Source organism: Meleagris gallopavo, chromosome 2 (assembly GCF_905368555.1).
Source record: "Meleagris gallopavo chromosome 2, MGAL_WU_HG_1.1, whole genome shotgun sequence".
Lineage (NCBI taxonomy): Eukaryota > Metazoa > Chordata > Aves > Galliformes > Phasianidae > Meleagris > Meleagris gallopavo.
In genome coordinates, this window is record NC_139405.1 from 95,028,977 (window position 1) to 95,052,975 (window position 23,999).

The 23,999-nt window shown below is 36.5% G+C and overlaps 1 protein-coding gene across 5 annotated transcripts in view; it reads right to left on the reverse strand.

Annotated features, from left to right (window-relative positions):
• Positions 1-23,999, reverse strand: part of KIDINS220 (kinase D interacting substrate 220) — a 61,749-nt gene that overhangs the window by 2,676 nt on the left and 35,074 nt on the right. For 2 of the 5 annotated variants that reach the window (XM_085217983.1, XM_085217982.1), the window contains exons 23-30: positions 16,121-16,299; positions 14,817-15,043; positions 10,389-10,496; positions 9,406-9,462; positions 5,293-5,325; positions 2,273-2,419; positions 1,463-1,561; positions 43-291 (exon numbers count right to left, since the gene is read on the reverse strand). In XM_085217983.1, the coding sequence (XP_085074109.1) occupies positions 43-291; positions 1,463-1,561; positions 2,273-2,419; positions 5,293-5,325; positions 9,406-9,462; positions 10,389-10,496; positions 14,817-15,043; positions 16,121-16,299 (1,099 nt within the window). The remainder of the gene's footprint in view (positions 1-42; positions 292-1,462; positions 1,562-2,272; positions 2,420-5,292; positions 5,326-9,405; positions 9,463-10,388; positions 10,497-14,816; positions 15,044-16,120; positions 16,300-23,999) is intronic. The other 3 variants (XM_085217984.1, XM_085217985.1, XM_085217986.1) reach the window with 3 other exon arrangements.

Here is a 23,999-nt window from a genome sequence, read left to right on the forward strand (position 1 = left end):
CTGTACCAGTACACACGTAGAATGCATTTGGCTATTAAATACCTGCCAACTTAAGTTACTGTGGCGTGGAGGAGCTTCATCAAGACCAATTGTGTTGAGTTCTTCAAAGCTGAAGTTAAGTGTGTAGGGAGCTTGACCAGAAAGACCTGTAAGCTCAGTGTGAGGCAGCTCAGTGCTATGCCCAGGACGACGAGCAAGTTCGCTATGAGAAATCGCAGTGGTGACATGCTCAGCTGCTCCTCGAGGATCTTCCTGAACAGCCTGATTTTCTGAATTTCTCATTTCAAGTATCTTAACACACACACACAGAAAAAAAAAAAAAAGAGAGAGAGAGAGAGAGAGAGTGTGTGTGTGTGCAAAGTTAATTACATAGTCAAAAAAAAGCCCTGAAAATTGATAAAGAACAATTCCATTACATATAGGAATGTGTAACTCAGCTGTAAAAGTGTAGTTGCCTATGGTTGTGATAATGGAAAAGTATGAAGAAAGATCAGTTTACAGACCTACTACATTTACTGTCTTCACAGCAAATCACATTTTAATATTAAGAAGATTTCTTGTATTTACAAAATTACTTTCTGCAGGCCCTTACATGAACTCATATGACACAAAACACAATAAATTCTTGTAAAACAAAGTGATAAATATAAATCTAAAAGCGAAGACAAGCATTCAGTTTTATAGCTTTAATCAATCTAAGTCTAACAAATAAAATTGTATCGCAATTCCTTGTGTTTTGAGGACTGATTTAGCAGGTCAGAGACGCACCTAATTTTCAGGAAAAAAAAAAAGATAGATCACCAATAGCTCTCACTAGACCATGTCCCTCAACAGAATGTCCAAACGTTCCTTGAACACCTCCAGGGTCGGTGACTCCACCACCTTCCTGGGCAGCCCATTCCAGTGCCTGACCACTCTTTCAGAGAAGTATTATTTCCCAATGTCCAGCCTGAATTTCCCCTGGTGCAGCTTGAAGCCATAGCTTGAAGCTACTGAACTCACAATGCAAGAAGGGAAATTAGGTATCTATAAATATTTAACAGCACAACATGAGAATGTTGCACTGAATACAAGTACGCATCAATTACATTATTGTCCCTTTAACTCATTGAATTGGTCTAACTTAAGTTTCATTTAAAACTGTTCTCCTGCAATTGTGTGCCATGCATGAGCCAAATTTAAAAAGTGAAAAGGAAACCCATGCGTGAAAAACAGATCTTACAAGAAGAGGGGAAAATCTTCAAAGTTCACTATCACCTAAGACACAAAACCCATAAGCAACTAGCTCTTAGTTGTGTATACTCAAGATGATGAAATAACAAAATAATAAATGCATACATGCTTTAAGATGACAAATATGAGATAAGCTGTTACCAGGATAGTAGCGTGTACAAAAAAGATAACCTGGTTAATAATAGAAAAGACTAATTTATGATGTCCTGGAATACTGAAGAAGTCTTACCATGCTCTTGAACAGGTGCCAGTCACCAAAATTCATATTCATTTCTTTTTTCAGTTCATCGATGTTGCACTGAGCCAAGACACGGCCATTTATATTCGCCTAAAACAGTAAAACTAAATAATGTAAATTGCTGACACAAGACCTGTGGTGTAAAAGTAACAGACCAGAAAGATAAAACCAGACATACTGATGGGGACTACTGGTGAAGCTTACCAATACCACTCTTAAGTCCGATCCTACATAATAAAAACATTTTTTTAAAAAGAAGAATATTTATTGATGATTGCTGATGGAGAAGAATCATCTACATTTCATGAAATAATGAAAATATTTTAATAATACTGAGCCAGTAACAGAAAAATGTACAGTGGCTTTGTTCTGAATCAAATAGGCGTGGGATGTGGTAGCAGAGAAATGAAACTGTATCCTCATCACTCACAACAAAAGAGATGTGCCAGTTTTTCAAGGAAAAAAAAAAAGCTGCTACCTGGATTTAGAACCCATTTACAATACTATTTATCTAAATATGACAATTTAAAAATCATTTTTTATTGTTTCTTTTCTCAAAATAACCACTCTCATCAGCATGTACATTTTTGAGCTCTTTTTCTTGTTTTTAAGAGAGCCTTTTCTGAGAAATACATGCTTGCCTTAAAAACGTTCTTCAAACTTAGCACGTATAGAAATTAAGATGTTCTGATACTCCACATGTTACAGTAAGCATCTCCAGAAGCGTCAGCTAAATATTTCCTTTTCCATGTCAGTGTCCAGGGTTAGGTATTAAACACACTGATTAAATTCAGCTGATACCTTTCTTATAATTGCAGAGTACTGAGGCAGCATACTCTGGTCCAGACCATCTATCTGCTTTAGCTTCTCACATACAGCTTCCACACTCATTGTGCTCAGAGAGACATGTGAAACTCCTGTGGTTGGTCCTGCACCTGCTCCTCCTCCCTGCAAGAATCAAGAAGGTGCACATAAAAGATCTGTTCAAAAACTCAGTATACCCAGAATTTCACAATATGCACTGCAACAAGCCAAAGAAAATTAAGAAATGAGAATAAGAATGCACAGGCATTTGTAACTGATATCAGAATATCAATATCCTGAGAATCGTTCATTATAGTATTTATATCAGAAAAAAAAAACAAAAAAACACAGCATCTTGAGATCTGCCAATGTGAAAAATAGTAACTCTCCTAAATCACATTGTTTAAAAAAAACAACATAAAAACCAGGACTATGAAGTGCTAATCAAGTTCAATTTTTTCAAGTATCCCAGACACAACTTAAGATTTTCCTGTCTGAAACGATTCTTGGTTTAGCATAAGACAAAGATGACTGGAAATACAGCTGCTCAGTTACTTGGATTCACTGGGTATTTATATCAGTACCTCTCCATTTTTTCACAAAATTAATCAGGGAGCTATATACAGTCATCACAGCACAGAAATACAGGGCAGCACTACTGCTGCCCTCCAGGACACTGTAAGGATGTTTCATGTATGTAGAGCTTTGGCAAGATTTTGGTAGAAGCTATTCATATCTCAGATCCCTAACACCCAAGTTGCCCTGATAACATTGCCAGCTTCTGGGCATTTCCAAGAAAGTGTGGAAAAATAAAGCAAATGCATTTGTACACAAAATAAAGCGTTCTTCCTGGATGGGAGCCTGCCCTGGGTAGGACAAAGTGCAAACCTCTGAACAGTTCAGTTGTTCCAAATTCAAAATAGCAAAATCAGAAACAGTTCTATCAGCTATGAAACATATGTATAAACTCCCCCAGGAAGGGAGGTTGTACCTTTCCTTTTTCTAAACATAAAAGTTTTTGTTTCAGTTTTACAGACAATCCACCAAAATAAAGCTCATTTTGGGAGGATACAAAAGAGCTTCCAAAGCTTCAGAGCTTATCATCACATGCATAACTCTGAGATGTAGAAGTACGTTTTGAATTTCCAAAATTCAACTAATGAAATAGGGCTATATTTCTCAATCAGTTATGTAAGTATATATATATAATTTTTCTCTAGTTCCTACATATATGTATGTATACACATACACACACACATATATAGGGACTAGAAAAAGCCTAAATTTTATATATATATATACATACAACTATATATGTATGTATATGCATATATATGTATGTATGTTACAGTTATTTAATCTCACAGAAGAACTGACAGTAAGTTAATATATTCAAAGATAATTACCTATAAAAATCAAGATTATAGGTAATGATGCTAACCATACCCAAATTGTCAGAAAGAATATTTGAGAAGAATTGAAAAATTGATTCAGCTATAAGGCAGCAAACCCCAAATTTATTCTCATTGACCTTAACCTCAGTTATCTCAAACTCATTGTTACTGGAGATATCCTAATCTGGGGAGGTAGGCAACTGTGGAGGAATTACAGGTTGAGAAACAAAGTCAGATGCTTCTGAATAGCTTAGTGGGAAACCTGCCTACCCAGGCTATTTGGAAGCATCTGACTTTGAATTTCAACCTGTAATTCCTCCACAGTTCTCAGCCAAATTTGTTTGAAATGTTTTAAAACAATCAATCCATCAACTTCGCTCGAATACACTGAAGGAGGTGGTGGGGATCCTAAGACTTGTGGTTTGCTCATCTGGCTGAAAATAGAGCTGAAGCTCAAGTTCATTTCTTTTGAACATTTATATATCAATATTTGATGTCAACTGGACATTAAAGAAAGAAGATATTCCCACTCGCTGCATAGGCAGCTTACCTAAATTACTGTATAAAATTAAGCATTACACCTTCACTATGATGAAGGGCAGGCACCTAACGTAGTGATTTGGTAATCCATCCAAAGACAAGACAGTTACTTTTCAGGCTCTGCAATGCCTTCCTAATCAGGTGCCTACAATGCTGACTAGTTGACATATTAGACTCCTAACAAGGAGTGAATTCAGATCTCAATCTGGCCTGATTTTTAGCACAGCTAAAATCCTCATCAAGACAAGGACATAAACCAACCACCAAACCATTTCCATTTTTCCTAAAGAGTTTTGTCTAATATTTTCCCATAAACACACTATTTGCTATTGGTACGAGTCATATTACATCAATAAGCAAAAGGCAGTCAGTCAGTGAATTAACTCAAATTAAAACTTCCCAAAAAGCAGTTAGATCAATTAAAACAAAAGAAACAGTTATAGCCAAAATCACAAGGTGGTACTGCTACAGTGAATGATCCCCAAGCAATGTGTGCAAGCAATTGCCTTTGTTCTCTCAATCCATTAAATACAGTATCAATCAGTATCCACAAATAAATGCAGTTTTTACGACACTTCTAATTTATCAATTCTCCTTCAGATCAAAATATTTTGTTAACAATCACGAACAAGTCATACTTCCTGCAAGCGTGAAGAATTAGTTTAGGAAGTTCCTTCTGTGTATAAAAAAAAAATACAGCAAAGCAACCTAATATTTAGACTATTTTTGTTGAAGTGTGAACTGTTTGAATTAGATGCACGTTAATCCAAAACATTCTTTATAAAAAGCACTCTCTGAAGAATAAGTAATGCAATAGCTTTAAGGATATCGCCATCATGTAAGTGAATTAAAACTGTACTTAAACTGACATATTTTTCAGCCTTAGTAGTTTTGTTAAAGATGCTTAAAGAACATTAGTCTGAAAAAGTACTTGCCATGCAAAAGCTAAAAGCAGCTTGTCAAAACAAACCTCAGGGCTAGTAATGAGCATTAGTTTACAGACAGCCCAGCATGAAGCGCCAGCATGATAGCTTCTGAAATGACTCTAAAAAGTGAATGATAATTCACAGAAAGTGGCTGTACCTGTCTTGGTCTGCTTAACCCAGACTTACACAGCTTTCAGGAAAGGACAAAACAGAACAGAAAGAAACAACAGCTTAAAGTGACATCAAAAAGATTGTATATAGAGATGACATGCTCGCAAGTAAACAAAGGAAACAACATTGAGACAGAAAAGTACTGTAATGGGATATTTTCATAAGGTACTGAAACTTTTAAGATATACTTTCATAACACACAGTTAGTATATGTTATGTGAATACCATTTGCCTAAGAAAACACTGCTCTGATTTGTACTTGTAAAACAGCATGACAATTTGCTTGCCCTGAAGTTCTACATTACATTTCTAATGGAAAATTTAGCTTTAAACACATTCTCCTGCCATTTCAAAATCACACTACATCAGCCCTGTACCTCAAATAATTGTGAAGCCTTGTATCTAAGCACATGATTTTTTTATTAATTTTATTTTTTTTAAAAACACCACTCAGAACTGAAACAGTACTCTTAAGAACAAACAACAGGATTAACAAGTAAATGTTTGAAGCGCAACAATGCCACATAAAAGCACCTGGAAAATATATAAAAAGAGAACTCCTATGCCACACACATTCATTTATACTCAAACTGTAGAAGAGCATTTCCAGTTTCTTAGAGGATATCCTATATTTATCCTGAAGTTCATAGGATTACAGGATGATTGGGTTGCAAGGGACGTCACAGCCCACCCACCCCAATCACCTTCCAAGCCTGTCCAGGTCCTTCTGAATGGCATTCCTTCCTTCTGGCTTATTAACTGCACCACCCAGCTTGGTGTTGTCAGTAAAGTTGCTGAGGATGCACTCAATCCCACTGACAAAGATTTTGAAAAGTACCAAGTCCCAAGACAGACCCCCGAGGGACACCACTCATCACCAGCTTGCATTTGGACACAGACCCACCGACCACAACCCTCTGCCTGTGACTTTCCAACTAATCCTTTACCCAATGAATAAGAACACCTTTCAAATCCATCCTTCTCCAAATTAGAGATAAGAATGTTGTGTGGGACCATACCAGAGTCTTGCACAAGTCCAAGTAGATGACATCAGTTGCCCTGCCTTTGTCCACACCGATGCCATCAGTCCACTGAAGAATGCCACCAGACTGTCAAGTACAATCTGTCCTTGGTGAAACTCTGCTGGCTGTCTCAGATCACCTTCACATATCACAAGTGCTTTAACACAGCTTACAGGAGGATCTGATTCATTATCTTTCCAGGCACAGATACGAGGCTCACTGGCCTGTAGCTCCCCCGGGTGCTCCTTTCTGCCCTTCTTAAAAACAGGTGTGATGTTTCCCTTTTTCCAGTCACCAGAGACTTCGCCTGACAGCCATGACTTTAACAATGGAGAGTAGCTCAACAACTGCATCAGCCAGTTCATTCAGGACTCTGGAATGTGTAGACTTGTCCGCATTCAGTCTTATCACGTGGTCTTGAACTTGCTCTTTGCCTACACTGGGAGGGATTTTGTTCTCCCAACCCCATCCAGAGGTTCAGGGACATGAGAGACTGACTGTGAGTGAGGACTGAGGCAAAGAACTCACTGAGTATCTCAGCCTTCTCCAGACCTGTTGCAGCCAGTTCTCCCTCCTAATTTATCAGAGGGGATACGCTCTCCCTGGCCTTTCTTTTCTGACGTCATGTACCTGCACAATCCCTTCTTACTACTTTTCATATCCCTCATCACCAAGTTCAGTTCCATTTGTGTCTTGGCTTTCCTGATCCTGTCTCTGCATGTCTAGACAGCATCCCTGTACTCTTCCCAGACCACACATTCCTTCATCCACTCCCTGTACATGGCCTTCTTTTCCCTCAGTTTGAGCAGCAGGTCTTTGCTCAGCCTTGCTGGTTCCTGTTTCTCCTGCTTTATTTCTTAAGTGTAAGGATGGAGAGCTCTTGCACTCGGTAACAAAGATGCCCCTAAAGAGTTGCCAGCTGCATTTTATTCCTTAGTCCCTAAAGACAGCTTTATTATTTGTATATGATGTATGCTCTCATTTTCATTAAGCTAACACAGATTTACACAGGTTTTCTGTAAGATTAGGATTTGGAATTTTAGATATCCACTCTACCCTAGTGTCAGATGCAAACAATGGCTGGGGCCTCAGTTGTTCACAGAGCATTGTCAGCACAGGTCTGTTCAGCTCATGCAAGGAATAGCAATGATGGTCTATATTAAAAAGTTATGCTCTTGCAGTAGTTGTTTCCTGCTGTGTAACATTAAAAATAATGATTAACTCTATTTCACACAACAGTAAAACTGCAATGTTTCTGGTTTCTTCCTAGATATGCATGAAAGTCAGTTTTGATTCTACATGCCCCTCTTGTGTTTAGTCCTCAAATCAGTTACAAGCCCTGGTGCTCATTAACTACTCAATGTAGATTGTTTTGCCTTTTTTTTTTTTTAAAGTATATTTCATTAATTTACATGCACCAGTATGCATATTAAGATACTTTCTTAATTAACTTTCATTTATATGGTGGCAGTGATCCATCAATTGAGAGCAGCCTAGTAGCTGGATGGAATTATTGCAACTATAATCTATGGACAACTGCAATGTCTTCAACAACCATACTTTCACTGTTCACCTTCAACGAAGATTGCAAAATAAGGGTTTTTAGAACAGAGGAAACTCTGGTGAGGCAACCTGCCAGGCACACAGAATACCACACATTAAGAACATTGCAAACTACCCAAAAGACTTTCAAAAATTCAAAATTTTACATTGACAATGCAGGGTAAACCTTAGAAAAAGCATATAGTCTCATACTCTGTACTACTGAGCTTCACAGAAAGGTAAATTCTGAAAAATGGATATAATGAAATCCTTCATTATCATTATCAAAGCTTCTTTTCTATGTTGTAACTCTTATATTTTCTAACCTACAGATCAGTTGCCCTTGAAATCAGATCCTGTAAATTTTACAAATATTTTAAATTGTTTGAACCTGCAGCCTATCTGCTTATGATACACGCTGAGGGTAACAAGCAGAGGAACAACCAGGCCCAGGTCTGTTCCTGAACTACTTCACCCTGAGATGAGTTTCCACTCTTTGCTCCCACGTCCCCTTCTCACACTCACAAATACACACACACTTCTACTGCTTTCTCTTCTCACAATGACAAGCTGCAAAGGACTGGGAGGACAACAAGATACTGAGATAAGAAATCAAATACAGAGAAGACATCAGCATCTCCGAAATTATACTACAAGAAAAATTTACCTCAAAGTCATCCCCTCACTCAGGGTAGAAGATGACCTGGGAAACAGAACTACAGGGTAAATTCTCCATTGCATTTTCATAATTGATAAGTTTATGTGCAGTTAAATACAGTAGTTCTGGAATCTGTGTGTTTGTAGGTTTCTTTTTTCCATTGCACAATATCACAGATTTTTTATTTTTGCAATATTTACTGGATAAAAAAAATAACTGCAGCTTTAATTTTTAAGTGTTGTCAACAGCAACAATAGTAGCGATATTTAAGAAAATGATTATAGCTGTATAACCTCTTTGGTGGTAGTATCTCCACATGACTTTTCACCGATTCCCAGTTAGAATTAAAACAAATACCCATAAAGAAGACTTTGTGCAAATACTGAGACTAAAACAAAGAACAAGTCACAGAAAATGCCAGTGTTAGCATTCTGATTCAAGAATTAACCTAGGGCCTGTTATTTTATTCCCATGGAGCACTGCTTCATACTGCGTTAACTGCAGTGGCTCTATGCCACCAGTTACAGAAGTAGGGATCAGGTGAGAGCCGACTAAAGCAAGAAACACAAAAATTACTTCGCTCTAAAATCTAAGTCACGAATGACCACCTCATTTTTCACTCTGCTTAGCTACCACGATATGCACAATAGCTACTGAGAAAGGCAAGGGAAAAACTACAGGGAAAAAAAAAAATCTATAAGTGAAATATTAGCTCTTAAATTCATTCACAAACTACATTAGTTTTCAGCTACTCTATTTGCCCACCAAAGCCACCGATGCAGTGTTAGTGAACTGCAGTTACGATTAATGCAGACTCATTACTGCTGAAAAAGCAATGAGATGCTAAAATTTCCACACCACATGACTACTCATTTACCATTGAGGGGTCTGTGGGTGAAGAAAGCCCCTCATCAGCATCCTCCTTGATAACATCCTAGCAACAACAAAATATTATGGTTTGGGTAAAATGATCGAGGGCTAAACAAAAAATATGAAGTAAATAATGAATGAGAATGATCTCATAATAATACATAACTTGACATAAACGTATTTGTTTTCCGTTAGTGATTAAAGAAAAGATTTTAAAACCTTCTGATAGCTTTGTTCAATGTATCAATATCCTAGAATTAAACCATTGACAAGTAAGGCTTTTACTGCCTCTGTTTCGTGTGTTTTTTTTTTTTAAGCTTTCTTTAGTTCTTAACTGCATTTGAAAAGCCATCTGTCAGTAAAATAAATATTCTTAATAGAAATTGTATTATTCTACAGGAAGCCAGAAAAGTCTGTTTGTTCTTCCTTTTCAAAGGGTAAATAAAGTTGAATTACATATACTTACAAAACCAAGCTATAACTAATGCACGCTTCAGACAAAATGTATTTTGTTTTACTTGAATATTTAAAACATTGCTTTTAAGTTATTTATTTGGCCTTTCAATTTGTAGAAAACTTTACAACATGAAGAGATGTAATTTTATTTTCTCCCGATGTCACAGAATTTGTATTATTATAAAATTTGAATATAAATTTATCACTGGCATTTTATTCTTCTAATATTGTACTGTATCAATTTACTGCAGCACAGTTGGCACATTCACTGAAATGTTTTCCTGCCAATATTACAGGTTAAACTCCTCCAATCTTCATACCTGCATGTTAGAATTTGTTTTCAACTCTAATTAGCTTCTAAAGTTAAAACAAAATACATTTTACATTACATATCAATAACACCTTTGCTTAAACTGTTTATAAAAAAGAGCTTTTACTTGTCTAATACTGCATCATCATTAACAATTTTCATTTACATTGTTCACTATACTTATTGTCTAGGTTAGTATGTGAATTAACCTTCAAAATACTTACTAGGCCATTGCTCTGATCTCTGGACAAACTCGTTTTTAGTGGACGTGAGATGAGATGATAACTGCCAGGGTAATACCTTGGCATGTAAATACATGGGGCAAAGAATGGCTATGGAAAAAAAAATAAATGTAACAAAAAGAAGGGACAAACAATTACACAAATCAAAATGTAATAACAAAAGAAAACTTATTTCAACAAAACATATTCCGTAGTTGAGTTTAATAAAGCGAAAAGAGCAATTATTAACAGTGTTCTTTACTTCTTGCATTTAGCAGAATTCAATCAAAAGCTCTGGAGTGAGTTCTTCAAAACCCCTCACAACTGACCCTCCCTCCCCCCACTGCTCACCCCAAAGCCAGCAGGTTCCTCAACACGGCTTACAAGAGGATCAGAGTTAGGTGCTCATAGTAGTTATACACTAACAGCTGTTTTGAAAATGTGATAATGTTTCACACTTCTAGTATTTTTCATTCATCTCAGAGTTGCTGAACTCATGATCAGATTTTCAGTAAAATGCAAAATGCTTCACAGTACCCAGAACAGTTGTTCAAAAATGAAAGTGATATTAATAAGTGATTGTTAATAAAGTCATTTCTATGAGATACAGCGATCTCAAAATCACAAATTACTTCATTTTGAACAAAATACTCCATATGCTCCAGTTCTTCAAGTGCTAAAATCAGCTGCACAAACACATTTCCTGAAATCCACGTGGTACCCACTGGCACGCAACTGAAATGTGTGCACGTCTGTACATTTGAGAAACACAACCCTTACAACTAGTAACGTATTTAAGAAGGGCTTTTCCAATACTGTTAAATCTTGGTTTTGATCTAATTATGAACTTGAATTAGGTTTTGAAGTAAACACCTTTGTTCTCTTGCAAATTCCCTTCTAAGGCAATGTAATGGAAAACTAACAGTCTTTAGACTTCACAAAAAAGAGAAGTACAGAACTCTTTACATTCTTTACTGAGTTCTCCAAAAACAAAGAAAAACAAAAACAAAAACAAAACCCAAACAATCCAAAACCATACTGGTGTTTTTATACATAATATTTAAAAATTCTACTACCCTGCTATGTATCAAATAAAACTGACTACTTGGTTTATGTTCCTGCACATGACAAGACTTTAAGTAGTCACTGCACCAAATTTAGTGTAGACCAAACGATGGTGTAACTCCATGGCCAATGTATGAGAGAGGAACAAAACTTGTGGAAGTATTCCACTTGGGATTTATCAATAAGGACAAAAACAAATCAAAACAAACCAAGAAAGCATTCTGCATTCGGAAACAGAAGTGAATGGAGAGAAAGAAACTTGATTCATGAGTACATCAAACAAGATGGCGTATGCACCAACTCTGAGTAATTACAAAGAAACACATCTGATTCTCTATTCTTAGCTGCGACAGGTAGTCTTTGCACACGCTTTCAGGCTATTACCACAGAAAGTTCACATGCTCTTCCAACGTATGAAGATGCATGGTATGCACTGTTACCATTACTCAAAACGTGGGAGTTGTTTATTCTGTGGTTTTCAACTTGAGTTGGCCAAATAGGCAGGAGGACCAAAGCCTAGGCTCTGTCTCATACATACTGGTCAGGACAGGACAATTCAGAAAATTCACTGCCATGAGGCGCACACTCTATGGTATCTCGTGGAAATAAAACTCTTCTCAAAAAGAGTTTATGTTATTTCTCGAATAATTAAATTCTTCCGTTTTCCACTAGCAGCTTAAACCACATGGAAAACCCACAAGCATGAGATGCTTAATTATGATACCACATTCACATGCCCAGCTCTCACTGCAGACTACCCTCTGAAACAAAGTGAGCACCTGTTTTTCGGTTGCGAGTCATCAAACTACGAAGCAATGAAAGAATTTGTCCAATAAGGCAATTATACCACAATTTGTTCACAATTTCTAATTATGCCTCGTGCCCGCTTCAGCTACTCCACTGCTTCCCACCTGTGGAATTAATTCTCCAATATCGAGTTTAAACTCTGCATTTCAACTCTCAAAGTATAAAAAGACAGGTATAGTGAAAACGTGAGATCAATATAAATACATACTGGGCACAAACCAGCACAGAGCTTTAAGTCATAAGCACAGCTTAGGTATCAAAGAATGTGCTGCTATACTGATGTAAATAACATCAAATCCTTACATGCCATAATTTCTAGTTCCCACTCAGTTAACTTAGACATGCCTACTGCTCTGCTCTTCTCCATTAGAAACATGAGCTTAACAATGGTTCGTGACAGCAGCGATTCAGAGAAGCTGAACTTGACACCAACTTGTCACCAGGGAACCAGACAGGGGTAAACTGTTAGCCCTCTATCACTGTCCAAAACTGAAAGTGTCAAGTTAAAGAGCTGCTGAATCAGACCATAGCACAGCACTGCACAGGGAGAATGGGGCCTTAAACCAGAAATGAAGAGATTACGTGACTGGAAGTTCAAGAGCATAACATAGGAACATCTGAAGAACAAAGCAAAAACATAGAGAACATAAGCGTAGTATTTTCTGAAGACAAGCAACGTGAGCTTTCCACAAGAGCTCAAAGGTTTATTTTTTATTTTTTCCTTAAGAACAAATGATCACCTATAAACAACAGGACAGAAACTGTTGTCTGGTCAGAAAAAGGCAACGTATCCATCCAAGGAACTTAAGAATACTTTGCAATAAAATTCAGACATCTCCAGAGCAGCATTTGACCCTGCTGTGCTGTGTCATCCAGTTATCCAAAGACCTCCCTCAGATAATTCATTGTTGAGAGCCTAATCATCTGTCAGTGCTCTTTTATTAAATATCATTCTTCCAGAAGTGAGAAGTGATTGAAAACGCTCTCAGAAAATCTTACTATTATAAGGTTCTCACTACTTATCTCAGTATGCAGTGCTTTATACCTTAGAAAAGCAGCATAAAATTTCTTAGAGAAAGGCCAAAATAAGAGCACTTGAGTCTTGAAAAGGAAAAAAATCATGTCTGGAAGTCCATGTATGCACTTAATAAAAATGAGCAAATGAAATACTTGTAAAAACACTCATGACTCATCAATAATTGCTTTTTTTATTGATTATTAGAGCCATAAAAAACATCTAAGTTTCAACTGCAAGTTACCACATACTTAAAACCTTATCATGTGCAGGAACAGACAAAAACGAGGGCTTCCAATTAAACACTCACTTGAATTAAGTGAGTCAGTATCAGCAGGAAGATTAATAAGACAAGCATTTACCAATGTGGGCAAAGAGCACATCATTTTAAGTTAATTTAAACAGAAAAGTATATATGCTCAATATAGTGTCAATATAAGAATAATTTTAGAACAGATAAAAGGCTCTGTGCTAAATATACTCTCTTCTGCCTTGGTTAATGAACATTAAGGAATAACTCTTTTTTTTTTCCTAGCTTACTAAATTGAACCTTAACCTACTATCATACCTCACTACTTAAAACTGCTTACAGGAGCAATCTATGATTTATATCCGCTTTCTGAATATTTTTTTCTCCCTGATAACATTGCAGGAAAAAAAGGAAAAAAAAAAAGGTTTAAAAATACTGAATATATCTCACAAAAATACAAAGTTAGAATTTACTTGTGGAGCACACTCCAATTTTAAATAACTACAAACTAAATCCCTCTAAGTAGATCAGTACTACGAATGTCATTGTAAAATGCATCTAAAAAGGCATTCTTATAAATGGTTGTCTCACCTAATAAGCCTATTTATACCTTCATAACTTGGACAATGTTAAAAAAAACAGTTTATCTTACATTGTTTAGATTCAATCCCATTATATAGTAAAGCACTGCAAATTACATGTGAGCCATGTCTAAGACTATGTTTTCTGATGCCCACAAATAACTCAAAATTATATGGTTTACGCAATTTATGTTAATTCTTTAAACTACTGCAGCACTGGTTAAGGATAAAGATCCTAGAATAACTTTAAAAACAGATAAAAGGGAAGACATGTCTGAGTATGTTCTTGTTGGGTAGTTCCTCCAAAGTTGCTGCATTTTTATTTTATATTTTTAAGTTTGTGTAGTTTACCTAATTTATCAAGGAAAGAAAACAGGACCTTCTCTAATGAGAAGCATGTGAAGAAGAGTGTAGAATTTACCATTTAAAAAGCAGTATGTGCATATACATGTAAAGGGTGTCTGCAATATCCTACAACTAAGCACCACATCTCAGTGTTTGACCTTTCTTCCCTCTTTGTAATGCTCTAATGCAGTTTACCTCATTTCCCTACGAGACTGCATGAGCAAACATTACTGTGAGATGTACGGACTTTTGGACAAAGCTCCATTTGTAAATATTATCTGCATGGGTCTTTTCAACATTCCACAGACATCAGACGCAATACTACCAGGTTAAATGAGAAGAATGTGAATTGGTTCTTGATTATTTACCCGATTGTAGAACGGATGCTGAGGTCCTGTCATACCACTATAGTAACTGCTGTGAGGTTGGGGTGATAGAACTCCACTGTTGAAAGGTCCATTAAAAGAGGTTGTAGAAGAGCAGGCTGATGAAGGCTGACTGAACAGAGATGCTGCTCTGGCAGGTGCCTCATGTAAAGGCAATGTGGGATAAGGAAGTCCTCCTATATTCATTTGATCTCTTGCAGCACGAACATCTGAAGAACAAAGGTAAGAGGAGAATGAGATTGAGCCTAAGATACTTGAACAAGTTCTGATTTGTTTGCCCACTGTGTCCAGTTCTGGGCCCTTCAGTGCCAAAGAGATGCAGAGATACTGGAAAGAGCCCACCAGAGGGCTCAGACAGAAGATCGTCCTGTGAGGAGAGGCTGAGAGAGCTGGGGCTGCTGAGGCTGGAGAATAGGAGGCTCAGAAGTATCCCACTAATGTACAGAAATACCTGGGGGGAAGGTGCAGAGAGGATGGAACCAGGCTCTTTTCAGTGGTGCCCAGTGAAGGATAAGAGGCAATGGGCACTTACTAAAACACAAGGGGTTCAGAACCCACTAAGGATACTGTCAGACCAGAAACTCATCAGGACCCCATTTTAAATCTGAAGATCAGGTTTTCTTCAAAGTTTTAGCATCTTTACACAAGGAGAAATATTAGCATGCCTTGGCCTTACTCCAGATCAAACAGCAACCTCTGTCATATTAGAGTCACATCAGTCCACTTCAGCAGTTGTCAAAATATTTATTATCAAGCACATACCTGAATCTGAGTTCACATTTTGAGTCTACAAGCTAGTAATAACAATGAACAACAGTTACCCTATTAGCAATTTAAATATCATCCTAACACAGACTAAAAAAAATGACTGGCAGGTACCAACTGCACAGGTGTCTAGCAGGAGACGCAACAGATTGGAGACATTCCATTCTATTTCACTGGCTTCAGTGATGCTGATGCTACCTGCAACTGTTAAAAACTACTTGGAAGTAAATTCGCATCTCTACAAATAAAATATCATTGTGATACATGTACTGTTTTCCCACAACTCCTAAAGCTATCTTTGAATCAACCATTAACAATATTTTGTCCATTCTGAAGAACTGCTTTAGTCTAGTATGATTTGGCCTGTATAGAAAGCTACAAAGTAGAACTGAACAAGTTGCTACTGAAGTCAGGTCAGACAACGTGAAGGCCTGAAATGATGAACAACTCAGGATCCTGTGCAATATGCAAAGTAGCTCTACCTCAATTATCATTTTCTATTTATTTGAAAACATGCTTACCTGCAATGATTTCTCGTAGTTTGGGATCTAAGTTGACAGTACATGGCAAAAATGTTCTTACATCACGTGCTACAAGAACAGGTGTTCGTGAAGATAAAAATACTTCAAAGTTCCGTATATCTCCATCAATTTCAAGCAGTGGTTCAACATCTTTCGTTGTAGGAATATTCTTTGAAATTCTGGAGACAATAACGGATGAACAAACCATAATAATTAGAGTATGGTTATTCATTGAAAGCAGATCAGGAATTTATAGCTCTAACTTCAAATCCAAAGTAACGGCAAGTTAACACGTCAGCATTAACCTGAAGTATTCATTCAAGTTCTAATACATACATTAGAAATTAGACAGTTAAAATTCCAACTTTCAAACTAATATTTCTTCCAACAGGAACAGTCCGGTTTCTTAGACACTGATCAGAACCCAACCATGTGAGATTTCATGGTAAATAAGCGTCTGCTCCCAACTAACTCACCTTCTAAAACAAGATGCCACAAGTACACCAACAAACAAAAACAAACAAACGAGATCAACAAAACAGTGAGACACGGTCAACGCCGATGCATTATGACTACTGGAAGCAATGGTGTCTTTTTGTTTTTTTCTGTGTATGTGTTTCGTGGTAGGTTTTTTGTATGCTCTCATATAAAGGGGTTTCATGAAGGAATGAGGAGTACTAAATGTTTGCCTTAATGTGAAAAAAAGAAATCACTTCAAACAAAATCTGGTTGGATCTGAAATATGTTTTTAATATAGCTAACAAACTACATCTGTAATTAGCTGAACTATCTTATTTCACAACTTGTTAGCTTTTAAAAACAATGACCTTCTTTGATCTTTATTTTAGGTCCCCTACTACTCCAGGTACAATGGGATTATTCCAGAAATAACAATGGTAAATTTACACAGAATATTTAGGATTTAGTGTTAAGAGACATAAAGGAACTCAGGATCAGTGCTAGACACCTGATATAAGTGCAACTCTTTTACATCAAAAAAAGCATTTCAACTGTGTGCAAATCTCTCACTCTGATCTGTTAGTTCTGTCTTGTGCTATACTAAAAGTAAAATTAAGACATTCCTGTTAATTTTACCAAATATTAGAGAAAATAGCTAAATAGATCACGTACCTAACAAATGGATGCTTCTATACTGTGCTTTTATAAGCAGTATCTACAAATAATTCCTTGTTCTTCACATCAAGAGTGAATGGTCAAAAGCCAGAAAAATTTAAGACCATACACATAAAGTAAAACCTGTCCAGTCAGCAAAATCTGATTATGTCAACTTTGCAAGTCTGGCTATTACGTTAGTTTTATATTAGGCAAAGTGGAAAATCCTATGTGTAAATGTACATGTTTTTAAATGAAATACCACAAATTTAATTAACATACATTTCAGTTATGCATATTTATTTTCAGTATTCCAGACAAGAGTTTAAAACAAGCAAAACAAAGATTAAGTCAGTACCGAAGTCAGTGACCAAGGAGTTAGAGTGGCCTATTTCAACACTTGAATCTACAAAATAAAATGCTGAAAGAGAATGTGACATAGATTTAAATAAAATACACAGCTGATGAATCACATGAAACAAATTAGCTGAATTTTAATGCCAGCTCTACTTAAGTATGAATGTGAACAGTGTTCTGAATATGACCAACAAAGCTTCTGTTCAGAAGCCAGTAGCCCACTGCTGGTGTACAGATTGAAGTCTCTCTTCTAACCTCCAGAGCTCAACGCCTTAAACTATGCCTTTGAAAGAAATTTTATGTAAATGATAATCTTCTGGCTAAGAGCCATAGGAATGGTATGTGTCTGTACTTCTTAGATAAAAAAAATATAAGGTTAACATGTAAAGCACTTCAGAAGTTACTTTTTTCAGAATATAAGTACACAGATCTAAGAATTAAGCTCTGTGAACACTCTATTCTCATTGTTAGGCTAGATGCTGCTGAGGGAGAAAAACTGCTCTATCAATCACAAACATCAAAAAAAAACTGTCAGCGTTGCTGAGTGTCTGTTTCTGTGAAAAACTACCTCAATATATGTTAAAAAAAAGGGCCTAAAACAGAACATTACATTGATACAAGCTTAAAAATTAATTCTTCTATGCCTCCGATGGCCTTACCACCAGCAGCCATAATTAAAAGCTGCCTTCAGAGTGGATTAAGTTGTATTCCAATGACGTCCAATAATGATTTCCTCAAGAAAATATTTAAAATACATACTGGTAAATCATTTGAATATTCCTCTCAAAAGACTCTGAATTTGCTACAGATCTTTTCATTTTTGTTCATTTCTACATTTCCACGACTGATCGGAAAATAACCACCATGGTCCAGCAGCAATGAGTGTTGCCAGCACAGGCTAAAGGCAGATGCTAGGCCATCAGGCTCTATGTGGCACAGTATGCTTGCCACGACCTTCTGCAGGAGAGGTCACCACCAGAGGACATGCTCCTTCACCACCAAGCCAGATGGTGGTCAAAAGGAAGAGGCTTTGCACAGCTCCACCCTTGCAGAAGGCTGTGTTTGTGACCACATTCCGTTTGGTCGGGTCAGGGCACTGAGGACACCAGCAGCCCCTATATCTATCATCTCTGAGCTCCAGGCCAGCCCTCGCACAGTGCAGCAGAGTAACCTGGGATTAGACTGCCACGATAAAAGCCATGAGAAGCATCACTAGTTGCTACTATTGCTTGACTCGAGAACTGCATTCAGGTGCAGGCCTTTGCCCTTGGTTCTTGCCAAAGCTCCATCTATGCACATTGCCGGCCTTGGTTTCAACCCACTGACTTCTTCCTGCCATGATCTAGTGGCTACAGACACTCCCAGGGATCACTGGAATGTTTTCTGGCACGGCCAAAGGCAATGCTCCCCCATTTGAGTACCAGGAGACTGCCGCCCCTGCCTGTGAGGACAAGGCCCTGCCTTGCAGTCACTCACTCCACCCAGCTGCTCCCCAGCAGGCAGACAGCCTTCTAAGCACAGCTCAGATCTGGAAGGTCATCCCCACTGCCCTTCCCAGGCCTCTCCCCATGACAGCAAAAACAAAGACATTCAACAAGTTCATCTTCAAACACGTAAAACAATTTTCCTCAGCTGCAGCAAGTAACTAGGCAAGTAGGAGTCATTTAACTTACGCATCCCATAAAAAGCAACTGACCTAATTAATTAGAAGTATTAAGAAATAATTAGAGCAACAGAAGGCATAAGCAAGAAGGCATGTCATATTTTACTTATAATGTGCCTTTTAAGTTTTTCTTTTGATATAGTTTAAGTCAAAACTTAAAATAGTAACTTAAAATGATGAAATAATTTTCTCTTTCAAAATGATACAAAACCATTTTTCCTGTAGGTCTTATGCTAAGAAAAAGAAAAAGCTTGAAAATGTGGACCATTCTGAAATGCAAGACAAAAGATTTATGCTTAATAACGTGGTAATTAGATATCTATTCTCTAGTATCTAATAAGCTAATGCCACAGATTTAATATTTTGAAGTTGTGTATCTTCTTCTTCTTGCACCTGGTCAAAATAGCAATAGTGTCTGCAGGCAGAAGGGTGTATTTCTTCCAGATTAGAAGTTCGCATACAGAACACTCCACAAAATTTATAGTACTATCAATCTATCAACAATAGCACTTGAAATACTCTTCAAGCTGCAACAGGTAGCTTGGACATTAAAAAGAACATTTGCTCATATACAAACTTGTATAAAGATAGAAATAAGAAGTCATCATGCACAATAATAAAACAGAGGAAATCGATGGCTTACTTTAATAAAGAAAAAAGGAAAGCTATAGTTTGACACTGCTACCTAGAAAGAAACTTATAACCCCCTCGGTGCATATTAAGCAGTACAGAGACTTCACTGAACAGATGCAATAGCTATTTAAAAACTCCTATTACCATAGGTATTCAGGAAAGCTTTCTTTGCAAAACCAACTATCCTAGCCAAGTAACGCTAGATAAAGCGCTTCTTCTGAGTCTTCTGGTTTTGATCACTGCAGAAAGAAAAAGCATTTTCTTAGAAGATGGACAGTTACTAAACTTCTAATCTCCCATGCCCAGTATCACCATTGATCTACAACTGAGTTATATTACAAAAGTCAGACTTCAATTTAACTTTCCAGAATACATCCTATGTCAACATTCTTTTTAATTAAAAAGTGTTAATAGAGTTTAAAATGTCTGGATTCATTTACAACTTTACAGTGCTATTTGAATTAGAGAAAGCAAAAAAGAATTTAATTTTTTTTTAAATATACTTATTACATAGATAGAAAAGCAGCAAAATGGAATAGTGAAGAATTTAAGACAGCTCAAAACTGCTGTTGCAAACAAAAAAAGTAATTGTATCTTACTAATTAGATGTCCAACAGGATCACTCACACAAGTTAAATATGATAATACTGTATTAATCCGTTTTCAGTATTTTAGACCACCAAATATCATTTACAAAGCTTCTTTAAGGTTTTGTGCAGGGATTCTTTCATTCAATACCTTTACCAGCAGGATTTTAGATTTCTAGCAAACATTTGCAGTTTCTGTAGGATTTGAAATCACAAGGATATGAGCCACTGGTATTGTGTAGCCAAAATAGGCATTTCCAGACCATCACCTTATACCACAATGGTTTTTTCATTTTTGAATAAATATTCCACAAAAAGCATTCATTCAAGTACAAAAAGACATTACCTTCAATTTTATTTCCGAACTTTACTGACTCCCCCCAGAATACAAAGGCCTCAGGAATTGACTTATATGAGTAAAAATATTTCGTTCCCAGAAATTTGTGTTTATTGTGTTGCTGAAATTAAGACTTCTGTTTTCTATCCGAAGTTAATATCAACTAGAGGAGTTTGGAGTGACTTGAAATATACAAGTGTTTTTTTTTGTTTGGTTGGTTTTTTTCCCCCCCCAACTGAGATATCAGTAATGCACATTAACTATAACTTTTTATATGCTTATCTGGAACATAATTCAGAAATATGACTTACTAGTCCACATTATCAAGGAAACTAAAAAGAAAGGCAAAAAATACCCAGAGAACTTCCTTTCTCTAGTGTTCTGATCAGCTTTTGCTCCAGTCCTTTTCTCTCCCCAATATTTTTTCAACAGAACTCTCTTCTTACTTGTAATTTCTGTCCTTCTCCTTCATGCCTTGCCTTATGTACTACACAGTTTGGGAAACCACAGAACCATAGAATAGTCTGGGTTGGCAGAGACCTTTGAGATTATCTGGATCCAACTCCTCTGCTATAAGCAGGGACACCTTCCATTAGACGAGGTTGCTCAAAGCCCAATCCAGCCTGGCCCTCAAATCTTCAAGGTGGAAGCATCCACATCCTCTCCAGGCAAAGGATTTCTTCCTGTTATCTAGTCTACCTCCTCCAGTTTAAAGCCATTTACCCTCATCCTGTTTCTATACGCCCTTACAAGAAGTCTCTCCCCAGCCTTCCTGTAGGCTCCCTTCGTATGCTGGAAGACCCCCATAAGGTCTCACCAGAACCTTCTCTTCTCCAGGCTGAAGAGCCCCAACATTCTCAGCCTGTCCTCACCGGGGAGATGCTCCAACCCTCTGATCTTCTTTCTGGCCCTCCTCTAGAACTACAGAGCGGGTCAACATCAATTGGCATTCTAGCAATTAACACTGGGACATAATTAGCGTAAGAAACCTAACTTCCTATGTCCTTCATTGTAAGTAAGAGACAATAAAAGGAAATTGGAAAAAAAAGTGCACGTTAAGTATTAAGAAGCAATGTCTCACTGTGAGGTCTACAAGAATACTGAACTGCCTTCTTAAAATAAGTGATTTAATTGAACCCGGCCTGGGCAAAAGATTTTTGCAGAGAACATTACGACCAGAAGAGATGAATGTGGCACTTTTAATTTCTATAATCACTAAAAAGCTACATTGCTTAAATTAATACATCAATAGATTTTATACAAGTTGCAAATCCCTCAAAAGTTAATTTCACTCTTTTTATTGAAAGGTATTTAAACAGTGTCAAAACTGGAATTAACATAATAACCTTCCAGAAAAGTTACATTTCAAACAATCTTGCTCATTTTAAATTGCTAGAAATTTGCAGAAAAGTATATAACATGCTTTTTAACAGAATAATTTAATAGGTACTTGTCTAAAACACTGTAATGGAAAAGTAGACAGATAATGCTTATCTTCAGTCTTTATTTTACTCCTTTTCTTCTTACTTATGTATATTAACAAAAAAACCCTCAAATGATTTAGACAAAAGCTTTTAGCTCAACACATAATTGCAACAAAATTACAATAATTGTACCAATTAAAATAATCCTGAATGAACAGTTTGTCATCTTAATGTTCCAATGGTTTACAGAAGGATCTACTTAATTAGCTGAAATTGCTTTCCAATGTTAGTATCAAATGTCATTTGTTAAAAGTTGAACGATTTCGAAAATAATTTAACAAAGCAATTTTACAAAACACCAAGAACCAACATTTTCTTTTCAGCTGAATAAAGCAAGCAGATGTGTCATCAAATTGCTATAAAAATAAATGAGCCTTTATATGGGGAAAAAATAAATTTTACTACTAGTGCTATGGAATACTTTTTTCTGATTTTTTTTTTTATGAAATCAATTTTTTTAATAAAATAATTTCATATCATTTGTATCTTAGTGGTATTTTTAGTATGCTGTAAATACTCCTAAATTGTAGCAGTAAACAATGAAGTACAAATATTCAACTACAGGCATTTTTGTGACTTCCTAATTTGGTTCACATGGGCTTATCACACAAAAGATTTGAACTTATCAGTAAAATAGAGTATCAAATGAATCTATACTATATAACTCCAAATCTACAATAATTGAATGTTGTTCCACTTATTACGACGTTAATCTTTACCAGCTGAACCTGAAGAAAAAAGGAAAACCAGAGGATGTGTTGCCTAATAGAGATTAAGTATTCCTCCAGTTAATTAGCAGAGAGAAATATTTCTATGGTTACTTCCCATAAGTAGTAACTTCTGGGAGTTGAAGAAAAAAAAAAAACAAGCAAAATCATACATCCATACTGAAACTGGACAGTATCTAGAACTGAAGAAGTCAAAAAATACCAATACTTTCCATGATTTATGAATTAGTCAGAGCAGATGTCTTCTACAAATTATTGCTTAGAACAGTATAACAGTTACAAATACATTAACAAAACCTAATAAAAGAACTATAGCTAGCTTACATCCTTCAGTTCTACCCACAAAAAGAATCCTGAATAAAAGAAAGCTACTATGTTATTCTTCTCAACTTGGTTATGTTCTGCTTTGGCACATGGATTTGCCATCCAATACAGCCAGGTACGCACAGATACGTGGATGCTAAATTCAGCCAAAGTGATTTACAAATGTTATGTTGTTGTGTTTAAAACAATGGCTACTTACAACTCTGAGGAAAGCACAACCATTTTCTCATCCTGGAAGATCTCTTTTCTTTTTTTTTTTTTTTTTCCTTTTTCTTTCTTTTTTTTTTTTTAAAATCAAAGAGTTAAGATTCTTGATTTTCATAGTTTTCTTTAGTTTCTAAGCAGCATGTTTTCAAGGAAATTAAGTAAAGGGTGGAGCTCCTAAGCTGAACAGATGGCTTGTGAGTGTTTCTTCTATCTTGAGCCAAGCTATCATGTTCTAATATTTTGAATGAATGTGTAAGAATAGGCATGTCACAGAAATCCAGGGACCAGCAACAACTTGCCAGTATCCTCACAAAGCTGTCTTAGTACCTCAGTTTGAGCAAAGGCTTGGGGAAAAAAAGTGACAGTTAAGACTGTCCCTCATGACATCACACATGATAAGCAGAGCAACACCAAAACTAGCCAGGAGGAAATGCTTGAATAGAAGG